The sequence below is a fragment of the Alexandromys fortis genome, unplaced genomic scaffold (genome assembly GCF_014885135.2).
Source record: "Alexandromys fortis isolate MF-2015 unplaced genomic scaffold, M_Fortis_MF-2015_v1.1 scaffold_19, whole genome shotgun sequence".
In the NCBI taxonomy this organism is placed as follows: Eukaryota; Metazoa; Chordata; class Mammalia; order Rodentia; family Cricetidae; genus Alexandromys; species Alexandromys fortis.
Genome location: NW_026067890.1, coordinates 1,999,459 through 2,014,836, shown reverse-complemented (window position 1 = coordinate 2,014,836; position 15,378 = coordinate 1,999,459). Strand labels below are relative to the sequence as shown.

General features: G+C 42.8%; 1 protein-coding gene across 2 annotated transcripts in view; it reads left to right on the top strand.

The window, feature by feature from the left end:
• Cdc14a (cell division cycle 14A) overlaps positions 1-15,378 on the top strand; it is a 142,686-nt gene that overhangs the window by 44,352 nt on the left and 82,956 nt on the right. For both annotated transcript variants that reach the window (XM_050147976.1, XM_050147898.1), the window contains exon 5: positions 8,579-8,658. In XM_050147976.1, the coding sequence (XP_050003933.1) occupies positions 8,579-8,658 (80 nt within the window). The remainder of the gene's footprint in view (positions 1-8,578; positions 8,659-15,378) is intronic.

The following is a 15,378-nucleotide window of genomic DNA, read 5'->3' as shown; positions in this document are numbered from 1 at the left end:
GCGTTCTCTAAGCAACAAGCCTTTTGTACATACTGGAAGAGAACAACCAGTTCCTTGTTTGTGCTCATTGTTAGTTTTTCTATTCCTGAGCAGGTTCAAAGAACAGGAGGAGCTTACAAGTCACTAGGAGACTCGAGACCTGAGGTTTAGCTTGCACACAGCGTGGCTCTGTGCCACCTCCCCTGCAACTACTTAAAACTCAGAGAAGATGAGGATAAATACATTTGAAAATTCACTACAATTATTTCTTATTTATTTTTTGGAGGAAAGGTCTTGTGATACCATCTAGGCTGGCTTCAAACTCGTGGTCCCTCATCCTCAGCCTCTGAGTGCTGGGATTACAGACATGTGATCACACAACATTCAGCTAAACTTTTAATTTAAAGAACTATGTTGTTGTTTAAAGTTCCTCAGGCACATGGTCTGGTTACGAGATGGACATTGAACAGCCTGATCTGTCTGCCTTCTTGCCTGCTGGGAGATCAGGCCACTGTTTGGTGGGAAACAATCAACCTTGCCTGGGTTCTGGCTCTACTTAGCAGTCTTCCTCCTGTGTGTGTTTAGGAAGTGCTTTCTGTCTAATATTTCTTACCAGTTATTGCAAGAATATCTCTTATCTTTGTCCTGCCTCTCGTCCCGAGCTTTAAATCGGTCCTAATGAGAATACCAAATGCCAAGGAGTATGCACTTGGAAGTAAAATTGATATAAATGTAATAAAGTAGTATTAAAGTATTTGAAGTAATTTGGGTTTTAATTTGGACTCACTGAGAATGTATTCATTGATTTTTATTATTTTTAGAACTTTCCTTTTCTCTATTGTTGCTGTGTGTGTGAGCGGTCTATTCACGCGTGGGTGTGGGTGCACACGTGCTCTGGTGAACACTGGAGTCGGAGGACAACTCTGTGGGCTGTCCTTTCATTTTTCATGGCTTCTGGGGATGGAACTCAGGTCGTCAGGCTTGCAGCCGTTGCTGGCTCCAATTTTGAATTTTGATTGTGGGAAAATATTTCCAGAAATTGAGATATTTGCCTTTATAAGTGAACTTTGAAGTTTACTAGTTCATTTGTAAATGAAAGAATTTTCACACCACATGACAGGTGTTTGGGAAATTGAAATGTTGAATCATGGCCCTGTGTCTGTTACCAGCATCTTGTTCCTAAACATGCTCTGATTCCGTGCTTTTGGGATCCGCTTTTGGGTTTTGCCCAGAGGTTGCCTCCTGCATACATAGGCTTATGTTTACCTATGTGTTGAAACATGTGACCTGTGGTTGCTTGTGTAACATGAGAAACTGAGGTGTTCTTAGGGGGTCACATATTTTCTCGCTTCCTTCTCTGTCGGGTTCTTTTAACTATCCGGTATGAGACCCCTGGTGTGATTTTCTTTGGTTTGCTTGGCAGAGGCTTGTCTGTGTCCTTATGATTCGACTCAGCGGTGTCTGTGCTGTCTCCGTGGTGGCTTGCCCCAGGCACGAGAAGGCCACAATGTCATTGAAACGGCACTAGCAAGAGAAGTGCCACGGTCCCAGCTGTATAATCAGGTTCTGGAAAGACATCTATTCTGGCTGATTATGAAAATTCTGCTTTCCATCAAATTAAATAGGGAGACACATGTGGCTAATGTCTGCGATTCTCCCAAATTGCCTTCGGAGAGCTCCCACTGGCTCCACTCTGATTGTGCCCACGAGAGGGGTGGAAGGAGCGTTCCTCATCCAAATGAATTCTGAAATCCGGACAATCATGTCTGCTGCTTGTCAGCTGTCTGCTACTCCAAACCCCAAATAGAGATGTAGAGATGTTCTATGAGGACATTTCAGAGCCAACACAACCTCAAACAAACACACACAAGACAGTCGCTTCTAGATCTTGTTCTCCAGGAGATGCCAGATGGAGTCTTTTGAGGGTAGACATAAGCGGTGGGCGGGAGTGCGATGCCCACTTCTTCCTGTCTCCTCCAGCGCACCTTGCCTCTTTGTCCGGCAGAAGTATTGTGTTCTCCATTGCTGATCTCACAGTCTGTGAGTTCTATGGGACTGGAAGGGCAGGAAGAATATCTTGTTTTCTTTTATACCGGGGTTCAGCCAGAGTGTGCAGGAGACACGATAGTCTTATTTTCCTGTTTAAATTAGAAGACCGAACATGGTAGAGTTAGAGCAGAACCAAAATCCAGGCTGTTGCGAACACAGTCGCATTCCTGCTTTGCAACAGCAGGCTTGCCTGTTTAATGACAGCGATTGTCCTACACTGAGTAATTTCCATTGCTGTAAGTCGGAACAAAAGTGGGATTGTTAGTGCGTCGCAGAAATGTGTGCCTTTTCCCTATTTTTTTTTAAATTACCAAGTTGAATGCAGATATTGTTTTATTTTTCTAGTACCGAATAGAATGGGAGGATAGGAATAAGAATAAAATGTTGCAAAACATAAAATTTTAAATGTTTTTGTTTATGACAATCTAAGTTTAAATAAGTCTTCAGAAAAAAGTCGTTTACAAATTAAGCATCTTGACATTCAAGAAGTCTGAGAACCAAGTCTTAGGTATCAAGGACAGTGAGTTAAAAGTTTCATGATGGCAGCTCTTTACAGAGTTTCTTGGCGGCTACTGTCTTTCATAGACATGCTTCCTGTGGATACCTGTAGCTCGTTCTTTGCAGGTAACTGGAACTACTTTCCTCTCTAGTCTCTGTTACCTTGGTTTTTTTTTTTTTTTTTTTCAAACGAAAGTGCAAATACAAAAAAAAACCATGAGTAGTAACAGCAACTGTCCCTCCTTTGCATGCACTTGGTTGGAGAGACCCATGGGCCACCTCAGTGATCCTGTGATATTTTGAGATTGGATTTCATAAAGCAGGGGTTAGTGCCATTTATTTTAAGGTTGTTCATGCTAAGATACTGTGAGACTTGAGGACAGAAGAGGCAGGATGGGGAGAGGGACCAATGTCTGCACTTTAAAACAGGAGGGCTTTATTCTGTAGCATGGTTTTGGCGATTTTAAGGCATCCATCCAGATCCTGTTGATTCAAGGGGGGGCAGAGAATCACAGTGGTGGGAAGGTGGAGGAGGAGGTTGATCATCTCATGGTAGACCGGGAGTAGGGAACAAAGGGGAGTGATTGGGGACCAGGTATAACATGAGCAGCCATACTTCTTCATGACCTACTTCCTCCAAGGAGGCCCCACCTTCTAGAGTTCTTAGCATCTGTCGATAGAGCACTGGTACCTGGGGATTCAATCATGTGAGTCTAGGAGGGGTATTTTGTATTCAGACTGTAAGAGTGGTGAACAGGAGAAATTGTGGGACTAAGTTTATCTCTTTTTTTTTAAATCATAAACTGATTGGCCCATTAGCTCAGGCTTCTTATTATCTCTTATAACTTACATTAGCCCATTTTTCTTATCTGTGTTAGCCACATGGTTCAGTACCATTTTCAGCGGCTTAGTCACTTCTTACTTCTTCTGTGTCTGAATAGGACTGCAGAGGGAGCTTCCCTCTTTCCCAGAATTCTCCTGTTCTCATTGACCCACCTCTACTTCCTGTCTGGTTGTCCCGCCTATACTTCTTGCCTGGCTACTGGCCAATCAGCCTTTATTTAAAACATAATTGACAGACTATAGACAATTGTCCTGTACCACTTCCCCCTCTTCTTTCTTCCTTTTTTCTTTTCTTTTTTTTTTTTTTAAAAAAAACCAAGACCATCCATAGTCCATTTTTTGGGAATGTGGGTATAGTTTTCCAGGCTACTTCCTGCGGGTTGGGGGCGCTGATAATCTTATGGGGACCTAAAGAAAATTTAGAATTATGATCAAGTCCTGACTGGAGTATCCTGTGAGTCTTGATCATCTCAGGCAGCAGTCTTGAATCTGTTCTGGATGTAGACCTCAGACATCCGGGCCATCTGTTCCTACCAGAGATTCCTTAGGTGGTCTTCCTTGATCAAACCTAATTTTTCTTAACTCAGAATGAGTCCATAGCCTCTTATTTCCTTTTTTAGCGGTGTAGTCACATCTTGCTTCTTCTGTGTTTGGATAAGACTCAAGTTTATCTCTTCTGTAGTCTCTTGCTATGGTAGAGCTCTATGTCAAGTGCAGTTAGGAGTAAGCTACATGTATGTTTCACCATCTAATCCCCCCAACAAACAACATACAAAGGTGGGTGACTTCTGTCAGGGAAGTTCATGGTCCAATAAATAATGTCCCTTCTTCACACCTTCGGAAATGGAAGTATAGACAATTCATGGTGCCATTCATAGCCAAAAGAGCCTATGACTGAACCCTGAGCAACTTGGCTCCTAACCTTTCTTCTCTGTTATCCTGCTCCCTAGTCTGGTGATCAGGGCCTGTGAATGCTGTGTTTCTGTACACAGAGATCCTTCTTTCTGTTTGTTGTTTGTTTGGGCTGTGACCAACCCTTTTAGAGCACTGGCTATGGGCCTTGTGCTCTGTGAAACTGTGAAGACCCAAAAGACGTGAAAATTACCTTCATTAACATATGCAGTCTAGCTGGGTGACAGATGAAATCAGCTAACCATAGAAACAAACTAGAGTAGGACTAGAGAGATGGTCCAGCACTTAGTTTGAGGCTAGCCTTGGGCTACATGTGACTCTGTAAAAAAAATAAAATAAAATAAAAAATTAAGTCGAGTGACTGAGATCTCTGGGATCTACGTGGTTAGCCTCTGACCTCCACACGAGCCCCAGTAAGCATGCACGTGTTCATGCATACAACTTAATTTTTAAAATAAGTAAAGAAACCTGTGCTCATGTTAATCATATTTGTGATTTAGAAGATAAAAATACCCTCGAGGCTTTATCAGTTTTCTCAGAGTAAGGACCCTTCAATTTCAGCAATTGATCTTCTGTTACTTTGCTGAATAGTTTATTTGTTCAAAAGATGGCAGCCAGAGGTGGGAGTGGTCTTTCCCAGGTAGGGTTCTACCCTGCTCCATTGCCATGATGGCTTCAAATTGTCATTCCAGTCATTTCTGAGTCAATTAAATTTCTTCCAGAAGAGATCTCCAGGAAACGGATGTTACCAGTTGAAAGAGTTAAGAACTAAGGTCACCTGGAGTATGGACAACACCCTTTCCCTTAAAAGAGACCTCCTTTAAACTCTCAGGATGGATGGTCAGGCCTAGCATCAGGTGGCTTTACCCACCGAGCACTAGATTTCTTTTTTTTTTCTTATTTTAAAAAATAATAAGATACCCCCCCTCCAAATAAAGCTAGAAACACAGTAAGGCTTGAGTCAATGTTTCCATGCTCATTACCAAATTTATGGTCTGGTTTAGACTTCTGTGCGAAGGCAGTTAACGTTGTCTAAGACTCACAGATTATATATTGGGGAGAGTAAATCGTCAGGGCTGCAAATCCCAAGATGCTTCTGAAAACCATATATATTATCATTTATAGGCTTTATGAATCCAGTGACATTAGACTCTAGCTTAAAAGATAGTTTAAAAGAATTGCAAGTAAATCTTGAGAACGTTTTAAGTAATGTCTTGTGGTGGTCTGATGTTCTGGGAAGTTAGGAGAGATTTGTTATTTGACACATCGACGGTGTGTGATATACACACAGATGCTTCAAAGTTTAAGCTGTGTATCATAATATTCAGTTGTGTGCTGATTCCATGACAGAGTTTCCACGTGTCACATGATACAAACACTTTAGATGGCATTGATTTACGGTCCCGGAGGCGCTGCATGAAAAGACTTGGTAGTCTCTTTATATATGATGTATGTGGCAGAAGAATTAGCCTATGATAACTGAAGTCTAGGCATCACTGGCTTGTTGATAAACATTACAGATTATTTTAGTTTGGAGTACTCTAATTTTTCATATCTTTTTAAATAAACCCCTTTATCTCTTGATAGTATGTGTTACGATCCTGCCTCTCTGAAATCTCATATGTAACAAATGGAAAAATCTTTGGTGCCTGGCACAGAACTTAATTAAATAGAAAAAAATCACTTTAATTAGCAGACTCGTGTTCAGTTAAAGAGAAGTAACTATATATTAATTTTTTTTAAATTGAGAAGGTTTATAGGACTTCCTGGCCTTTATAGAAGTAATATACGTGCCACTCACTAAATTGGAGTTTAATAAAACACTATCTATGCCAATGATTTTGTCAAGAGGTATCAATCAGAATTTTGGAAAATTCTACTTGTTGGATTATGTATGTTAATAGCTAGTGAGTGGAATAGAAAATACACACACACACATACATCCTTTTAAAAGCCAAAAAATAAATCAAAATATTTTGCTTTGAAATTAGCTTCAGAAAACATTTTTAGAAGTGCTAGGCATGTCTAACACAACTTTGGGGCTCTTACTATCAACTATTTTTAGAGAAAAGATATATTAAACATTTTATAACTACTTCCCATTTAAAAACCAAATTTGTTTACACCTGCCCAAAAATAATAATACAATAGAATGATCTCTTTTCTCCAATTCGACATCACCTTGATTCCTCACAAAGCTCTGTTGTTAACAGTTTGAAACCACGTCATTTTAAAAACCCTGAATAGTTTCAAGAACTGGGAAAAAGGAGTCTTTTCCCCCAGGATGTTTGGAGTGGGGGGTGTGTTCAAATGCCTACTCCACTACAGAGTGATGGTGGGAATTTGGAACAATCTGTACATTTTTTGGGCTTTGGATTCATTGACTACAAGGCTCATAAATGTTAGTTTCCTTCCAGGCTTCAATCAGGCCAATCCTTGGCTCTCTCTGTCTTTGTATCTCTGTCTCCCTCTCCCTCCTCGCACCCCTCTTATCTAAGAAGATCTAGCATAGGAATACATACAGCATGCATATGTCCTCTTGCAAAAAGATGGGATTTTGTATTTTAATGAGTGACCGTGCATGCTTCTTTCAACAATGAGCTCCTGTCTGAGGAGACTATTTTCCCTAAGCACTTCCCTCCAGACTGTAAAAGGTCAGCCCATAACAGACGCCCCAGGGATCTTCCTGGAATTTAGATGGGCTCTGTTGGGTTTCACTTTGCACCTATTAATAATTTAGCACTGGGATAAAAATAAAAACAAAGGCTCTCATCTTGCAGCGTGAGAACACGGCTCATGTGTGCTAAGTCCTGCAGGTGAGATGGGGGAGCCCGGTGGAGCAGGCCTTCTGAAGAGCTTTTTCATGTGGGCCCCGGAGGCTGCCTCCTGCAGCGCTCTTGCCTCGAGATGAAAGGAAATTAGTGTAATTGCGCTTTAGGAGGAGGTGTATTTTTACTTTTCAATGGTGACTGTATAAGCTTTAATTGTCTAGTCTAAACACAGCAGCTTTCCCTGGTAGCAGCCATAGGCAACTTTCAAACACCCATGCCTCCTTGAGCTTGAGAAAACACTGTTCTATCCCCGGCTCCATTACATAACCCACCCAGCAGGGTACAGTAAAGTCACGTCGTAGGGTTAGTTACTGCAGATAGCACTTGAAGCTGGGATTGGTTTAAATGGACTTTTAAAGTGATTTGAGCTGCAATTAGACTCACGCAGCCCTGTGGAAGGCAGTCCATCTTGGGTGGTGTTTGTATTTCCGAATCGGTTCCCTTTGGTGGGTGTGCCTCCCCAGATCTTTGGGAATTTGCTCTTGAGGTTAGGTGTGCTTGTAGGGTACACACACACACACACACACGCGCGCGCGCGTGTCTCTGTGAGTATGTATACATGCGTGTGAGGCCAGATGACAGCCTCAGGTGTCATACCTCTGCTGCTGTTCTTCCTGGAGATTCTGGTGCTGGAAGTTGCTAAGTAAGTAGGTTAAGATAGGCTGGCTGAGCCGGGCGGTGGTGGCGCACGCCTTTAATCCCAGCACTCGGGAGGCAGAGGCAGGCAGATCTCTGTGAGTTCAAGGCCAGCCTGGTCTACAAGAGCTAGTGCCAGAACAGGCTCCAAAGCTACAGAGAAACCCTGTCTCGAAAAACAAAACAAAACAAAAAACAAAAACAACAACAAAAAAAGATAGGCTGGCTGGCTAGTACTGGGATTATAAGCACACAGCAGTACACCCGGCTTGTCTGTCTGTCTGTCTATCTATCTATCTATCTATCTATCTATCTATCTATCTATCTATCTATCTTGGTGGGTTCTGGTGATCGAACTCAGGTCCTCACGCTTGCAAAGTGAGCACTTTAATGACTGAGCCATCTCCCCAGCTACTAGATATAATTTTTTGTCTATTATTTTCTAATATTGTAACAGTATTCAATAGAGAACCAGATGTGTATATACCTGTAATCTCAGCAGCAGCAGGCCAGGCATAGAGGTATATACCTGTATATACCCGTAATCTTAGCATTTGGAATGGAGAGCCAGGAGCTCCACCGTGAGTTTGAGGTCAGCTTGGTCTGTGTAGTTAGTTCCAGGCCACGGAGCTACAAATTGAAACCCCATCTCAAAACCAAAATAAAACCAGAGAACAGAATAACGAAAATAAAAATCTAAAACACATAAGAGAGCAACAGCTTCCCCATGGCTTGGGATCTCAAGTGGAAGAAACAAATGCAAACTTGTGGAGTAGTTAAATTAGTTGTGTATAGTGCTCTAAATCTTACTTATTGTTTGTCTGTCTTAGGTCATCTACTTAAAGAAGACACCAGAAGAAGCCTACAGAGCACTCCTGTCTGGCTCAAACCCACCTTACCTTCCATTCAGGTACAGCTGCTGCTGCCTTGGGCTACATTTGGTGCGGCCATTTCTTAGAGTAAGGGTATGAGGTCTTGAACTGTCTAAACGTTGTGACCACGATGCTGTCTGACCTGAAATGAGAACTTTTCTTCTTCCTCTACGTTCTGAGGATAAATATTATTTTTTTAAGCTCCTCCCTCCAACTAGGCAGAAAAACGCATGGCTTGGTCAACCCTTGAAACCTTTTTGTATTTTGACAAAGTGCTTAAAGAGCAGAGGTCCTGATTTATGAGCTAATTAGATTTCAGTCATTTACATTGCAGGTTTAACCAGCCAGTCTCTCACTGCACGAGCATTGATGGAGCTCTGGCTTTCTGGCAGGGCTACTGATGATAGACGCTGGACCCACAACTACATCCAGGGACCTAAGATCCTCTGTTTATTACACCCATTCAGGAAAGTTCCCTGTCATTTCAGCACTGGAGAAGAAGACTGTGTTAGTGTGTGTTGGGAGATGGAAAAGTCTCCTCAGTCTGTCTCACGTCTGTGTAACGTACAAGAGAGTATCTGACTACCCTCCTACAGTCGGATCTGCAGGTCATTTCCTGTGGCTTTTCATTCACATGGTCTCAGGTGTGTTTTAAGAAGCTAAAGCCACTGTAGAGAGTTTTACTGCTCTGTTAGGCATCAGGACAGAATAGTCGTCTGTTGAAAGGTACTCATTATGAGAAGAGGACTTTTTAGGCGTGCAGAGGTGCTGGTTCCCTGGTTAAGGCCCACGTGTCTTACTATTTTGACCTTGACCATAACGCCAAGTCGTTTTTTCCTGATAAAGTTACGCTTGCACTAAACTGTGTCTCTGAGCCCGGCCTCTCTGTACACACTGTGTGTGAAGTAGACAGCGCGCCATGTGGTGCCTTTGGAGACAGTGAGGTGTTCAGAGGAGAGGATGCTATTGCTCTTCTGGAGTCGGACAAAAGAAGCCACCTGCCGCCCCCCCCCCCCCATTATAGGAAGTGAGTCGTTTCTAGTTAGAGACTGCCTGAGGCCATGGAATGTTTTCACAGACCTCTTCACACCTTTCTGGGTACCCACTGTGGCCTTGGCTCCATTACCGTCTAGGCTATGACTTTCGCAAGGCTTTTTACCCCTTTTATTTTGTTATACTTTTATCTTCATTGTCTAGACAGTTTTCAGTTGTTGCTATTATGTAACTGCTGTTAGCATTTATCCACTTAAAGATTTCTTCTTAAAAATCGTGTGTCTGTGTGTGGGTCTGTATGTGTATAGTGTGTGTGTGGGTCTGTATGTGTATAGTGTGTGTGTGGGTACTTGCATGTGAGCACTAGTGCCAGCGCCAGTGGTAGTGGAGGCCAAGGGCATCGGATCCCTCGGAGCTGGAGTACAGATGGTTGTGAACCATTTGATATGGGAGTTGGGGATTGAACTTGGGTTCTCTCTACAGCACTGTGTGCTGTAGACTGCTGAGCCATCTCTTCACCCCCACCCCACCCTAGTTATCCATTAAAATGTAATTTTTTTATTGTCTACTTTTTTTTTCTAAAACGGACTATTTTGATAGCATGTTGAAGGTGTGGTTGTCATATTTGTCTGTGCTCTTCTCTGAAATGTCTGAGTTCCCATACGTATTAGCTATTTTCTACTGCTGTGATAAGACACTGTAAATGTGACTTAGAGAAGGAAGGGCCTATTTGACTTTCGGATCCCAGAGGGATAATAATTCCCGTCATGGCTGAGTGCAGACAGCGGGCAGTGGGCAGCAGGCAGAGCAGCTAGGCAGCAGAGGGCTGACATCTTCAACCTCAAGCCCTAGCAGAGATGGCTGAATGGGGCTGAGGCAGGTGGCCTTTAAACATGAGAGCCCATCCCCAGTGACATACTTCCTCCAGCTACCCACACCACCTAAAGCTGTCTAAATAAGCTCCTTCAGCTGGGGCTGGGTATTTCAAATGCCCAAGCCTAGAGAAGATATTTCTCATTCAAACCATCACTACCATTTGAATGTATATTCTCACTATTCCCAATAAAAGAGGTTTTTTTTTTTGGCTACTGTGAACTTAAATAAAGCTCTTCTTCAAAATTTGCTCATTTAGCCTACATTTACTCGAGCTGGCAGTTCTATGAAACCCCATTTCCCGCCTAAAACATTGGCAGTCCTCTTGCCTGTAATTCTCTAGGCAGGTGGGACCCTAGCCAACCTAGCCTAATCGGTGAACCCTCGCCTCAACTAAACAAGATGGCCAGCCCCTGGGAATGGGTTCTGCATGCACCTTCATGTGCACTCACACATACACACAACGTGCAGATGTGTTTGTCTTTCTTGACTGTTGGTCATCTCTGGTGCGCTGTGGCCCTTTAGAAGTGACATTGGTTGCTCTACTGTTTGAAGTCATTCCTGGGGTGCTCTCCTGAACATTAAGGCGTTTGGTGTTGAAAATTGTTTTTTCTCTTGTATTAAGAATGGCCAATGTGTTTATCAAGAGCGACTGTAGCTGAAACCTGGAGGGAAGGGATATTTTCTTCCTTTGAGTCTGTCTGTCCTCAGGACCAGCTTGGCAGCTGGCCTTTGTGGGAACAAGGGACTTACAGTTCTGGGGGCAGAGCCAGCAGAGTTTGACTTGGCAAGCCTGGATGAGTTTGGTTGCGGCTTCTCCTTTTCAGCATGCCCCAAGCTAAGTCTATGCCATTTTCCAAGCATTTTATAGTCAGATTATTTGCTTCTTGTCTAAAGACCCACAAGACCCCTGTCCTTAGTGAATTGTTTTTGTGGCTAGCCAGTGTTAGTGGTTGTCAAATCTGTACTTTTAGATACTCATGCAATTGTGAAAGCTTCAGGTTTTACAAAAACATGAAATATTGACTAAATTGAATACTCTTGAGATTTACGCATGCATGTGTGCATATGTGTGTGCATTCGTATGTATGCAGGCACACAACAGTGGAGGTATGCTGTCTTCAGGTGCTGCCTGCCAGTTCTTTGAGTCAGGGTTTCTCACTGGCCTGAAACGTGTCAAACAGGCTAAATGTGCTGGCTTGTGAGCCCCAGGAATCCACCTGTCTCTGTCCCCCATACTTTGATTGCAAGCATATCTGGGAGGGGTTGGGAGAGGAGAAGTAATAATCAGAATATAATGTATGAAAAATTTCCTTTTCAATAACAAAAAAAGATCACAAATAGAAAAAAAATCTTTAAAGTCTCACCAAAATCATTCCAAAACACCACCACCAAACCAGCAGCCAAAAACCAAACCAAACCAAACCCCAAGCATGCGTATAGCATTGTGCTATATTTGGGTTCTGATGCTCAAACTCAGGTCTTCTTGCCTACAAGGCAAGCACCTTACCAACTGTGCTGCTTCCTTGGGTCTTCGGAGTTTTAAAATCAGTTTGGTAAGGGTTTTTATTTTTGTTTGTTTGTGATCATTCCTAAATGTGCCAAAGTCAATTTCCCTGGGGTAGCCCAGGGAAACCCTGTCTTGAAAAACCAAACCAACCAACCAACCAACCAACCAACCAACTAACCAACCAACCAAACCAAACAAAACTAAACCAAACCAAGCCAAACCAAACCGAATAACAATAAAACAAAAAAGAAAGAAAAAGAAAAAAAATTAAGGGGAGTAAAGTCACTCAGAAAATAAGACCCAGGGATGTAGTTTTAAAGACTTATTCAGGAAGCATGGTAAGGAAAAAAAGATCGCCAGGTGAAGAGGGAGTCAGATGGCCCCTCTCTAGCTGTCGGTGTGTTGTTTTGTCTTTGAGAGTTCTGGGTAAGTCCAGAAATAACATCTGTTTGCCTTGTCCCTCCCGACTCCCCCTGATCTAGCGCCCCCACCCCAAGCTTGCCGAAGAGTCTGGAGTCTCTGGCTGTTAGGTCATTGTTCCCAGAGTCAGGCGTATTCCAACTTGTCAGAGTACTTCAGAAGTTTTATGATGGTATCGACATTCAGGTTCCACTACCGGAAGTTCTGATGCAGCTGACGCCAGCCGAGATCTGGGTATTGGCTTCGGAATGCTTTCCGTGTGACCCTAATGTGTGAACTTGTGGCCACTTAGAGAAATGCTCTCGGATGATAGAGGAAATGAAGCCCAAGCGGAATGATCAATGTTTACAACTTCTCTCTTGGGAATTTGTAAAGCATATTCCTATTTAAAAGAGTTGATTGATGTTGAATAATGAGTTAATCTGTTTAACCCGAAAGTTTCCAATGTACAGATTCCCTCCCGATTAACATCAGGCAGAACTACTCTCTGGAACATTCTAAGGCAGGCTTCCCGATTCACACGTGGGTGGAACAAAATGATCCCTTGGGATCAGAATAATTTGCTATGGTTTTGTAGAACTGTTTTTGTGCCGTTTCCCGAGAGTCTGGGAAATAAAAGTGGCTTTTCAAATAGTGGCATTTTTATGCAGTGTGAACAGGGCTAGCCAAGCTTTCTCCCGGAACATCCTGAGATCAGGCCTCCTTAGCCAGACTCTAAACCTCCCACTGACAATCCTTTAATGCCACTTACTCTGCAAATGGACTCCTCGTGTTTGTGTTTAGGGAGGTGTTTGTTGTGTTTGCGGATGACCCTTTGTGATGACTTGGTTGCTGAGCTATGAGGCTGAACCTTGATGGGGAGATCTCAAAAGCAATTATTGTAGATCTCTTGGGCATGCCAGAACCTGCAGTTCTTTTAACAAAGGCTCAGAAGGGTCAGCCACTTAGAACTTGGCACAAGGATACCTTCTTTGAAGCAAAGCAAACATATGTTGGTAGATGTTGGTGATTATAAAGCATATCTCTTCACATTAAACATACCAGATACCTGCCAGTTTAAATATGGCATCATGATTTTTTGTCAAAGTTTGTTTAGTAATTAACTTTTTACTTCAAAGGGTAACAGTTCTTTATCACATATATATATATTTCTGTTGAGTTTCAAAAATGCGTTTTGTGATGGTTTTGTTTGCTTGTTTTTTGGGACAATTTAGTTCTGACTGTCCTGGAACTAGCTCTGTAGACTAGGCTGGCCTTGAACTCAGAGAGCTCCTTTTGCCACTACCCCCAGAGTCTGAGATTAAAGGCGCGTACCATTGCATTTGGCTAAAATGTTCTTTTGACTTTTTGTGGTCTTTGGGGTCCGCCCAAGGACTACATGGATCTTTTATAAATTGTTGATTTGGGTGCTTAGCATTGGAGAAGAATCCAGTGAGGTGGACAACAGCTGGCTTCTGCCGTCCAGCCTGTTTAGTCTGTTTTGAACAGCTATGCGATACTTTCTGGAACTTGGGTAGCCATGAAAAACAGACTCTTACCACCTTTTTCTTCTTAATAAAATGGCAGTTAAAGACCATTTATAGAGCCTGAGACTAGAAACAACCTAAAGTTTTGTGACTCCTTAAACTCACAGGGAGGTGAGATCCAGTGCGCTCTCTCTCTCTCTCTCTCTCTCTCTCTCTCTCTCTCTCTCTCTCCATCATCACCCCCCCCAATCATATGGCAGTGATTTGTGTTATGAAAGTTGGTTCAGGATATTTTTTTTTCTATTACTACTTTTGTGGGTTCAGATACTGGTGCCAAACTTGTGTTCTCTCTGTGCCTAGCAGCTTCGGTTGTTCATCTTAACACCCAAATGATAAGGGACTGTAACCACTTGCCTTTATGACACTGTCCCATTATCTTTATTATTTTAATTTTTTTTCAAGACGCGGTTTCTCTGTGTAACAGTCTTGGCTGTTCTGGAACTCACTTGGTAGGTCAGGCTGGACTCGGTTCCACCTACCTCAACCTCCTGAGTGCTGGGATTAACATTATTTTTATTTTTAAGGAAATGTTGTGGGCTGATGAGATGGCTTAGTGGGCAAAGAATTTATATTGTGCAGGGATGAGGATCAGAGTTATGATTCCCAGAACCCACGTGTGTGTTTATAACCCCAATGCTGGGGGTGCAGGAATGGAGGGAGGGCATGGGCAGATTCCAGCGCTTGCTGTCAGTCAGTATCGGCAAATCTAGGTTTAGAGAGAGATGCTGTCTCAAAAAGGAAGTTGTGGGGCTGGAGAGTTGGCACAGTGGTTAAGAGTATTTGTTGTTCTTGCAGAAGACCTGGGTCTGATTCCCAGCACCCACACTTGTGGTCCACATCCATCCATAATTCCAGTTCCATGATATCCAGTGCTCTCCTCTGATGTCTGTGGGCACCAGGCACACACACACATACATGCACAGAAATACATGTAAGCAAAACACTCAAAACATGAAAAAAATTAAATTAATTATTAAAAAATAAGCTGTTGGGAGCTGGAGAAATGGCTCAGCAGCTAACAGCACTGCTGCTTATACAGAGGACCCTGGCTCAATTCCCAGCGTCTTCATGCTCATAGCCGTCTATCACTCCAGTTCTGGGGGACCCAAAGGCCCTCTTCTGACTGCTTAGGACACCAGGAATGTGTGTGGGACACACACATGCAAACAAAATATTCTTGCACATAAAAAGTAAATAAAAATTAGTAACAACAAATGAGAGCAATATTGAAAGACACGCAATATTGCTATCTGGCCTCCAAACATATGTGTACACACACACACACACACACACACACACACACACACAGAAAATCTGTATTGTTAAGTGGGCGTCAGTCAACAGTTGATGAGAGGTGCAGAGCAGAGCTCTGTGACTGTCTTCTGGTGCTATACCTAGTTTCGTACAGGTCTGCCTTGGTTGTTTGCTGTGACTTC